Below are 10970 nucleotides of genomic sequence, written 5' to 3' on the forward strand. Positions count from 1 at the left end.
GCTGATGAGTGCCGGGCTGTCCGAGGCCCCAATCACGCCATTGCATCGGACGTATCGAGTTATCAACAGCTCTTTGACGATCGAATACCGAGTCTCATGCCAAACCCTGCTGCTGTATCCGAAATGGGGAGTTGAAACCTTTCAAGAATCTTTCTAAAAAAACCTTCTCTTGTAGATTTGACACTTCAATGTCCGTATTTCTCCTGTCCCACCTGATCTTGGTCATGATGTTCCGAGGGCACCCCGGCCATCGAAGCTGGCCGTGGTCGATGGTGGAGTCCACCATCCATACCCGATGGCTTTCAGGCTGTTTCTGTTTCGGTCGTTACCTTACACGATAGGAACCAGCCCCATGGTGCAAAAGATCCTCCGGGTGTTTAAAGTCGGGCGGACAATTGAGTTTTCTGGAATTTCTGGAACTCGCTGTCGGCGTTTCTCTGGACCGACCGAGCACAGAGATCAGAGAGACTGAGGCGGGGTGGTTGACTGTTCAACAGCATGAAGCGGTGCTGCTTCATGAGTGTTGAACTAGACAAGCCTCGCTGGGTGGGTAATCGTCGGTTGGGGGCAGGGATTGTGTGGTGCACAAAAGTTCAACCTGCGCCTTCGAGTCGTTATCAACATCGCGTTGGCGGTCAGGTCACGGGAGATGAGATCTGAGATGTGCATGGGGATGGCTTGGTCATATGCTGACGGGGGATATTATCATCATCTCCACGGGTACGGAGTTATGGTCGGAGACAGATTCAGTATTACCGCTATGGAGCAGGCAACCTTACGCAACTTGATTGATCAGTAATCTACCCTTTTTTTTTCTCCTGGATTCTTTTTTCCTTCCAAAAAGAAAGAAAAAAAAAACCACAGAATCGAAAAGGAAAAGAAAAAGAAAACAAAAAAGGAAGAAGATATCGAATGCCCAGACTAGGGATACCTTCAGGTAGTTTCAATGCCATGGAGTATGAAGTGCTTTCCTCATCAACCTGGTGGATTGGGCGGAACAAAGAGAAACATGAAATACATTGGAATGAATCGGATTGTGTCAAGGAAAAGTGAACCTCTGACCCGTTTGCACCAGTACAGACAAGGAAATGAGGACCTCGGGGCGCACACATCATCGGTGTGCAGGATAGGGCCGGACCTACTGGGTCGCTTTTTACCCACCAGGATAAAATGACCGAATACCGAATAGTCCGGCGTCACTGGAATCGAGCAGAGCAGCGGACTCGAGAGGGGGGTTCACAGAGAGAGAGAGAGAGAGTACGTCCCCCAAAACGACCACCGGGCTACACTCCTCCAGCCCCACCAACAGAGCTACCCGTACGCAAGTGAGCCCCTTCAAAAAGTGTCCTCCGCCGGATCCTGTTGGAAAGCGCTTTTCTCTCGTGAACTCTCTCTCCGCTTATCCTATTTCCATTCTCACTTTCTTTTTCTTCCCCCTCATTCCCATCCCCTCAGTAAACAGTCATCCCCTGCCAACATGACGAGTCTGATCAACCAAAACGATGAGCGCCAGAACGCTGGGTAAGTCGCCTCTCTGTACTGCCTCGTCTCTGACATCACCTCCCCTCCCCTCCAGCACGGCGGCAGCGTGCCGCCAGACCACCGCAACCCCGGCCTTAGACCTCCGTGGGATACTCGACCATTGCGGAACAACCCTGCGTCTCTCGTGGGCAGCTTCCTGGTGACTTCCTCACCTCTTTACGTGGTCGACAAGCTCGCCTCTGTTCTCCGCTGCTGCGTCGATTGCGAAATGGAGTGGCCACCGTTCCCGCGGTCGTCGTGCCCCTCCGCCACCAGCCCCTCGGTCCCAGCCGTTTCTTTACCCAGACTTTTGGCCATTGCCCAGTCGACCATTCAACACCTCACCACTTGTCTTCATTCTAACAATGTTTGTCCCATCCAGCACCGTGGAATTGAAAGATGACACCGTCATCGTGGTGCTTGGCGCCTCGGGTGACCTTGCGAAGAAGAAGACGGTATGTATCATTCGCGCCATTCTGAGCCCTCTCGTGGATCTCATCCATCGCGGGCTCACCCCCCGAAGGCTACAGCGCTAACCGATTGATCCAGTTCCCCGCTCTCTTCGGCCTCGTACGTGCAGACAGCCATGATCACCACCCCGGCTGAACGTGGTCGGACCCCCTCCCCCCCCCTCCGCCACTTACTGACCTGTCTTCTTGTCTGCCCACAGTTCCGCAACAAGTTCCTCCCCAAGGACATCAAGATCGTCGGCTATGCGCGGACGAAGATGGACCACGATGAATATCTCAAGCGCGTGCGCTCCTATATCAAGGTCCCCACAAAGGAGATCGAAGAGCAATTAGATCAGTTCTGCCAGCTGTGCTCGTACGTCTCCGGCCAGTACGACCAAGATGACTCGTTCATCAATCTCAACAAGCACCTTGAGGAGGTCGAAAAGGGTCGCCAGTCCAAGACCCAGAACCGTGTCTTCTACATGGCTCTCCCCCCGAGCGTTTTCACCACCGTGTCCGAGCAATTGAAGCGCAACTGCTACCCCAAGTCCGGTCTGGCTCGCATTATTGTAAGTTCGCGCCTGGCATGCTTTGTCTTTTCAAATGGAGGAACCATTGGTCCTCACGGCCCACGCCCCCCACTAACCATGATGCGTGTGGTCGGAATAGGTCGAGAAGCCCTTCGGAAAGGATCTCCAGAGCTCGCGGGACCTGCAGAAGGCTCTGGAGCCCAACTGGAAGGAAGAGGAAATCTTCCGCATTGATCACTATCTCGGCAAGGAGATGGTCAAGAACATCCTCATTCTGCGATTCGGTAACGAGTTCTTCAATGCGACATGGAACCGCCACCACATCGACAACATCCAGGTGAGATTTCTCCGCGGCGCATTGGCAGGTCACCAGTTGGAGAGGTTCGCGAGTCTAACCAGAACATGTCTGCACCAGATCACTTTCAAGGAGCCCTTCGGTACCGAGGGTCGTGGCGGTTACTTCGACGAGTTTGGCATCATCCGTGATGTGATGCAGAACCACCTTCTCCAGGTTCTGACCCTGCTCGCCATGGAGCGTCCCATCTCCTTCTCGTCCGAGGACATCCGTGACGAGAAGGTCCGCGTTCTGCGTGCGATGGACGCCATCGAGCCCAAGAACGTCATCATTGGCCAGTACGGCCGCTCTCTGGATGGCAGCAAGCCCGGCTACCTGGAGGACGACACCGTGCCCAAGGACTCCCGCTGCCCCACCTTCTGTGCTCTGGTCGCCTACATCAAGAACGAGCGCTGGGACGGTGTTCCCTTCATCCTGAAGGCTGGCAAAGGTATGGTTTGGCCGGACATCGCGTGGCGGTAAGACGACCTGCTAACCTTTTTTTTTCTTTTCCCCAGCCCTCAACGAGCAGAAGACCGAGGTGCGCATTCAGTTCAAGGACGTCACCTCTGGTATCTTCAAGGACATCCCTCGCAACGAGCTGGTCATCCGTGTTCAGCCCAACGAGTCGGTGTACATCAAGATGAACTCCAAGCTGCCTGGTCTGTCCATGCAGACGGTGGTGACCGAGCTGGACTTGACCTACCGCCGTCGTTTCTCGGACCTGAAGATCCCCGAGGCGTACGAGTCTTTGATCCTGGATGCGTTCAAGGGCGACCACTCCAACTTTGTGCGCGACGACGAGCTGGACGCCTCCTGGCGCATCTTCACTCCCCTGCTCCACTACCTCGACGACAACAAGGAGATTATCCCCATGGAATACCCCTACGGTAAGATTGGCCCTTCCTGTCATCTGACCTCCGCCACCATGGCTTGATGCTGACCCGCTCTCGTCTTCTCTCAGGCTCCCGGGGTCCCGCTGTCCTCGACGACTTCACCGCTTCATACGGATACAAATTCAGCGACGCTGCTGGTTACCAATGGCCGGTGACTTCCTCCGCCCCGAACCGACTGTAATGACCTGACGCATCCGCAGGGTGGGGAGGCCTAAGCGCTGTTTACGATGATATGGAATGTGGAATCTACGAAGGCGAATAAAATCCATTTTCTTTTTCTTGTTTCTCTCTCTCTCTCTCTCTCTCTCTCTCTCTTACTTTGTCCATGAAGGTTGTCTTGATTGAAATGGCTCCGTCTTTTACTGTTCGTATCAAAGAATATATCTGTGGAATCATCTTCGCTCAAGTCTCCTTCTGGGGGGCCCGGGCTTGTGGTCGAGCGCGGAGGTCTGTTGGACCCTCAAGCATCTTGATCCGTAACTGGCAGCCCCTGTAGAATCTGCCGTATATCCCTAGTTGTTTCCCACACTAGGTATTGCCGTGGCTCGGAGAGCTGTATACCGATTTTCAACCTTAGATCACAAAGCCAGGTTGATAGGCTGGAGCCCGTCCACTTGGACGCGTAGCGAGGAGACACTTGTCGGTGGACACATGCGCTCATGATGATTTCATCATGATTCTCGATAGGCGGCGCCCTCTTGTTCTGCTAAAGGGCAAGGCTGCCCCACGGACAGAATGCATACATCTCATTGCAGTCTAGTGAAATTTGATCCTACCTTATGTCTTGAAGGCCCGGTAGACGTCTCAAGCCCGCACCGTGGATTGTTTGAGGATTCTCCTCCCAACGCCTACGACCCGGAAGTATAAATACAGTACTGCTTCACGTAAGCAATGCCTCCACATCAAGAATACACACAATCCATACTACGCACGTGTAAGGCTTCTCACATGCTATTTATACATGTAAAGGTTTGCCGAAGTAGCCCTCTCGACGCGTCAGTCCAGGCACCATGATGGAGTTGATCTGATCCACGTACACCTGTCACCCCTCTGGACTCGCCGACGAAACTACACCTGACAGATTGTGGCGCGAAGATCCATCTGAATTCCATCAATTGGACCATCCTTAAGCTTCTCGAGTACGTAACCGAACCGCCCCGTCCAGCCCCAGTGCGCTTTTCCCCCTTGGCCGGAGCGGGTCCAATTTCACGCCGGCCGCGACAAGTGCGGCCCGCATGAATGCGGCGGCCAGACCACGCCTCTGCTCTTTTTTTTTTCTTCCCTTTGAACGATCTTCTTTTTTGACGCAGTGTACGACTTTTGATCCGGGACGGAGATCCTGCGATATTTGATTTCAATCCGACTCGACGTTTGACCGACCAACAACCGATCGACTCGGCGGACCGTTGCGAGCGCTCGCACTTCTTTCCTCTTCGCGGACTCTACGAACACAGTCACAATCGAAACAGCCACCTGGGTTTACTCTCCTATCTATATTTGTGAAAACATTTCGGCGCGCAACACTACAATTAGAGAGAGGCGTCTTCTTTTGCTGGTCACGTGGCCCCGTATAACAAACGTGATACTCGCGCTTCAGTATTGCGACAAGCTCACCTTGCACTCGTCTGTCAGGAGAGGTTCGGAGGAAGTGAGAAAGCGCATGAGCATACCCGCCGTCTAGCCATGCCGCAGGCAGCGCGATGGGCGGGCACGCCGTCCATCAAGGGACGGAATGAGTCCACGCGCATGGCGCTGTTGACATTCAGTCTGGTGGGATTACAGTGCGTACCGCCCCCGAGAGCAGCACAGAAGTGAGATCAAGATCATTGGGCAGGGAGACAGTAAAGACCGAAAGAGGGAGACACAGAGAAAGAAAGCGCGCAGAACCCAAAATAAAAGTGTTTACTCTTCGGTGACTGACAAAGTACTTCGTTGAGGATGTAGGTTTACGTGGGGCACGGAAATGACCTGTAAGCAATTATCGACTCTGCAGTCAAACAGTCCGACTGCCCACACAAGTCCATCACTGACTGTGACATCCTTCGTCTCAAGATTGCACTCCGTACCTTCTCCAGCTCGGCTTGACGAAATCGAAAACCTCTTTGGTGTGGATCGCGGGGCCCTTGTCCGGTTTGATCATTCAGCCTCTGATAGGCGTCATCGCAGACCGATCCCGCTCAAAATGGGGCCGACGGAGACCCTTTATGATCTTCGGGTCGTTTGTTGTGGCAGCATGTCTGATCATATTGGGTGGACGTCCGAGATTGTGGGAAGATTTGTGACTGATCCGGAGAAGGTGAGTGAGGTGCAACTCTCAGGGAGGACTTGATCTCGGCTGAACTGTGCGCAGGCCAAGAATGTCACGATTGCATTGGCGGTGTCCAGCATCTATGCGGTTGATTTCTCGATCAATGTTGGTGAGTAGAACAGTCGGGGGTTTGGGTTTGACCATTGGAGCCCAGACTAATGTCTGCTATAGTGCAAGCTTGCTGCCGCAGTTTAATTGTGGATACCCTACCGATTCCATTACAGCAGGCTGGATCTGCCTGGGGTAAGCTGACGATCTCACCAGCTCGAGCATGGAGCACAAACGGGTCCGAAGCAGGTCAATTATTGACTCATCAACTTTCATATAGCGGGCCGGATGTGTGCCATCGGCCAATTGATCAGTTATGTCATTGGATCCATCGACACCGTCAGTATTTTTGGAAGTCTGCTGGGCGACACGCAATTCAAACAGATGACGGTCATTGCGGCCATGTCTTTGCTCCTTGCCGTCGCTGTGACTTCGTATTCTGTCAAGGAACGAGTCTTGATCTCCGCAAGGTAGGTGGTTGGAAAGACGCGGAATAGGCCACATGAAGCATGACTCGGACTGATTTCAATTCAAAAAAAAAATAGAGACTCCGATGGCAAGGGAGGCGCCATTCAGGCGATCTCGCAGCTGTTTAAAACGATCATGGAACTTCCGCCGCGTATCCAAGCCATTTGCTGGGCCCAATTCTGGGCATGGATCGGTATGAAGCCCCCATCGGCAGCCCTTTCATATCTTAAAGGGCACAGTTTTCCCCCGGACTGACTCCTCGGCAGGATGGTTTCCCTTTTTGTTTTACAGCACGACGTGGGTGGGTGAGACATATTTCCGCTACGAGGTCTCAAAGGACCAATTCACCAAGACCACCGACATGCTTGGCGAAGTTGGCCGTATCGGCAGTCTGTCCCTGACGGTCTTTTCGTCCATCACATTCTTAAGCTCTGTGCTGCTGCCGTTTTGCATCCAATCCCCCGAAACAAAGCGTACGCGCTTCACTCCCCGTCCTCCCCCGGGCATCGCTGCGATCCTCAAGAAATTCACCGCCGTCCGACCCGACCTCCAAACCGCATGGTTTCTCTCTCAGATCATGTTTGCCGCCACTATGGTCTTTGCGCCGCTCGCCCACTCCCGGGCGTTTGCGACCATCCTGGTTGCCCTCTGCGGTATTCCCTGGGCCATCAGTGGGTGGGCCCCCTTTGCATTCATGGGAGTTGAAATCAACAAGTTGACCATGAACGGTGGCGCTCCCGGCACACCGGCGCTGGCCGCACAAGCCACCCGCTCCGGTGTGACCATGATCACCTCTGCCAGCCTGCGCAATTCCGCCGCAGACACCGAGCTGGAGGTTCTTCGCTTGAACCACCGCGACATGGACAGCGATACGGACGAGGAAGATCCAGTCTCCAACATTCCCTCCACGGGCGAACTGGCAGGGATCTACCTGGGGGTGTTGAATGTGTACACCACCCTTCCCCAATTCGTGGGCACATTCATCAGCTGGATTGTGTTTAGCTTGCTGGAGCCGGGGGCACCCCCGGCCAAGGACAGCGACGCTTCAGATACGCAGTGGATGAATCTGGACCGGGACAAGCCGAACGCCATCTCGATCTGCCTGTTTATCGGCGCAATCAGTGCCCTGGTTGCGGCGGAGGCGACTCGACGCTTACGGTATGTTCCTTGAAGAGTGGGCTTCGGGTTGTGAAAGAGAATCACGCTGCATACCGAGTAGATAAAGTAGCTGTCCAGATCCCACCCGGTCCGACTACTCCAGGGGTGGGGGGAGGAACATTCAACGAGCGAGCCCGAGGGATTGATGATTGCCTCGACCAATGTCGGCACATGTCATCCACGGAGTACCGTTTCCAGCGAGGAACCAGACTGGGGTGTGAATCAGTATATACCACCTCATAATCATAATTATAATGTCTCGATGATGCGAGTCTTGGGCATCCATTTCAACCTTGTACAGTGCTACCTACTCCGCCCTTCGTCAGGAAAAAGAGTAATCCTCCGGGGGGGGGGGGGGGGGGGGGGCCCTTGCAGTGGCTGATGTCTCAAATCATGTGACCAACCCTTTTTTTCAAGCTTAAAACGCGGAAAGTTTCGCCAAGCGGTGAGCTAACCGTTTTCGTATCGAGCTACAGCATGTGAACGACGACTTGTCCAGTATTATTTTTTTTTTCTCTTTTTTCTGGGCAGGCATTAAGTGCTGACTGCAGAATGAACATCACACTCTCTGGACGACTTCTGTGTCCCACGAATGAACCAGCATGTATACCACAGCTGGCCATTACCATTTCCCCTTTACTGTGTTTAGCAACATCCGTACGTCCATCAATATATACGGACTGGTCATTATGGAACTCTATCAAACCCACACACCGCTATACTGAACCACATAAGGTGTGCAACCCCTCACATCGGGACAAAATGACAAAATGGCCGTCGGCGGATCTCCTTTTAAAACTCGGAGACTTCTGAAGGTGAGCTCGGCAGGAATCCCCGGGGGGTCTCGTCGGATTGCTAAGCAACGGTGGGCAGGGAGGTAAAATAAGGTAAATTAGGTAATTAGGTAATTGGGTAATTCATTCGGTGAAAAAGAGAGAGAGAGAGGGTACAAGACCGATGTGAGATCTCGAATGGGACTATCGGTGGTAATTTCCATCTTGGGTAAGAAGTGGGTCGTGAACTGATTTTAGGGTTGAGCCATGACGACATGGATGATGATGGGGGTGGTTGTAGTGCGGTGGAGAGCTTTTCTTTTCTCTTCTTTTCTTTTTTTTTTTTTTTGGTAGGGTGATGAATGTGATGAAATATTGATCGCGGGGGCTGTGCGATGGACATTGGGAAATGGGTACTTCAGTCGAGTAGAGAGTACTCCCGCTCAACTTGGGATACGAGTGGGGGGAAGGATTTCATTACGTGTGGGCGGTTGGACCGGATTCGAGTTGGTCACGATATGGACAAGGGAGAAGAAGGTATGGGGGAAATTGGTAGTGCCGTGCAACACGACTGCAGTTGTGAAGGAGGAGCCATCCTAGGAGCTGACGGGGGGGGTAACCAGGCATTGAAATTGAATCATGCCAAATCCTCATTCTGGACAAGCGTTGGCGTTGAAAACCGGTGGATCTGGTGAATGTCACTCAAGAAGCTGGGGGACGTGGTTTCTCCGGGGGACGACTGGGGGTGTTTCTTTATAAAATTGACGACATTCCCCCCTCTTGACAGCGGTTCATCAGTTTCATCCGTTGAAAGTATCCAGTTTTTACTTCCTCTTAACTCATTCCCCTCAACTTCTCGACCTTTTCAATCCCTTTTCCTCAATCTTACTCTCAAATCCTCATCAATCTCCTTCACCATGTCTCCCAAGGTCCTCGTCGTTCTCACCTCGGCCAACGAGATCCCCAAGATCCAGAAGCCCACGGGTTGGTATCTGGTATGTCCGATCTTCCCCAAGCTTTTCGCGAGAGATGGTTCCTCCGACTTACATGTTCTTCTCTGTGTTTGTGTGAATTAGCCCGAGTTCGCCCACCCCTGGAAGTCCTCCATGAAAAGGTCTCTTTGACCATCGCCTCCCCCAAGGGCGGCGAGTCCCCTCTGGACCCTTCCTCCGTCGAGATGTTCAAGTCCGACGAGACTTCCACCAAATTCCTCGCAGAGCAAAAGGCTCTCTGGACCAACACCGAGAAGCTCTCCGATGTTCTCGCCCGTGCCGATGAATTTGACGCTCTCTTCTACGTCGGCGGTCACGGTCGTAAGTCCTCGAAGCCTTTCTTTCCCCCCCTTCAAACACCCAATAGTTTCAATTTTTAACCCATTTTTTTCCCTTTCTATTCCAGCCATGTTCGACCTCGTCACAGACTCCACCTCTCTCTCCCTCATTCAAACCTTCGCCGCCGCCAAAAAGCCCGTCGCAGCTGTCTGCCACGGTCCCTGCGTCTTCCTCAACGCCACCTCTCCCTCGGGCGTTCCGCTCATCTCCGGTGCCACCGTGACCGGTTTCTCCAACACCGAGGAGGACCAGGTCCAGCTCTCGGACGCAATGCCCTTCATGCTGGAGACCGAGCTGCAAAAGGTTTCGGGCGGTGGCTACGTCAAGGCTGATGAGCCCTGGGGTGAGAAGGTCGTCGTCTCCAAGACCGCCGGTCTGGGGGGTCCTTTGATCACCGGTCAGAACCCTGCTAGCGCGACTGGAGTCGGTAAGGCTATTCTGCAGGCTCTGGGCTTGTAAAAAAAACCAAAGACAACGAGTGTTCTGGATGAAGTGTTTCCCCCCCCCCCCCTCCATAATTCTCCAATGACCCCCTTTTCACGGATGAGAGGAGAATCTCAGAGTGCAGTTGGAGAATCGGGGATGGATTGTGTAATGATATAATATCAATGACGTCATGTGATTCCATTCCGTGCCGACAATCGTAGTACATCAAATGCCGATCAATAGGGACAGTGTCGTTTCCATCTATCTTGGATAGCAGGTACCACTGTAGTGCGGGCACTGCATTCAAGGAATAACCGATGATATGATATGCGGGACATGAGTACTAAGGTTGGACCCATCCTCATGACACATGCTCACTCCACAACTACCTAGCAGATCCCTCCCATCCATCTTGTCTAGAAGAGGGAAACGAAAAAAAAAAGAAAAAAAACCAGTCACATTGGAATTCCTCCCAGATTGTCCAGAAATTGAAAAAAAATTTATATTAATCGTCGGGTGGGTAAAATGCGACCAAAAAAAAATAAGAGAGAGAAATAGATGTATATATGTAAAATCACCAGAGAAAATCAAATCCAATAGCGAAGAGGGGAATAGAGCAAGCAGGAACAACAAGAAACAACAAGAACAGTAGTGGTGTCAGCTGTACATCAAAAGGGTCAATTGAATCGAGCCTGAAGAAATCAAGAAAGATGCTCAAGGTCCTT

The 10970-nt window shown here is 52.6% G+C and overlaps 3 protein-coding genes across 3 annotated transcripts; all 3 read left to right on the forward strand.

Moving 5' to 3' along the window:
- Positions 1 to 1477: 1477 nt before the first annotated feature.
- Positions 1478 to 3914, forward strand: POX_g08718 (Glucose-6-phosphate 1-dehydrogenase; the record flags this gene model as incomplete). The annotated part of the gene is made up of 8 exons (XM_050117487.1): positions 1478 to 1521; positions 1577 to 1666; positions 1715 to 1976; positions 2071 to 2091; positions 2192 to 2542; positions 2643 to 3288; positions 3356 to 3727; positions 3802 to 3914. 8 exons carry the CDS (start codon positions 1478 to 1480, stop codon positions 3912 to 3914), a joined length of 1899 nt encoding a protein of 632 aa, XP_049965631.1.
- A 2001-nt stretch (positions 3915 to 5915) lies between these two features.
- On the forward strand, positions 5916 to 7728 carry POX_g08719 (uncharacterized protein; the record flags this gene model as incomplete). The annotated part of the gene is made up of 6 exons (XM_050117488.1): positions 5916 to 6029; positions 6084 to 6150; positions 6213 to 6284; positions 6370 to 6559; positions 6635 to 6750; positions 6824 to 7728. 6 exons carry the CDS (start codon positions 5916 to 5918, stop codon positions 7726 to 7728), a joined length of 1464 nt encoding a protein of 487 aa, XP_049965632.1.
- Positions 7729 to 9405: 1677 nt separating this feature from the next.
- On the forward strand, positions 9406 to 10278 carry POX_g08720 (uncharacterized protein; the record flags this gene model as incomplete). The annotated part of the gene is made up of 3 exons (XM_050117489.1): positions 9406 to 9472; positions 9565 to 9801; positions 9887 to 10278. 3 exons carry the CDS (start codon positions 9406 to 9408, stop codon positions 10276 to 10278), a joined length of 696 nt encoding a protein of 231 aa, XP_049965633.1.
- Positions 10279 to 10970: the final 692 nt, after the last annotated feature.

Source organism: Penicillium oxalicum, chromosome VII, assembly GCF_001723175.1.
Source record: "Penicillium oxalicum strain HP7-1 chromosome VII, whole genome shotgun sequence".
In the NCBI taxonomy this organism is placed as follows: domain Eukaryota; kingdom Fungi; phylum Ascomycota; class Eurotiomycetes; order Eurotiales; family Aspergillaceae; genus Penicillium; species Penicillium oxalicum.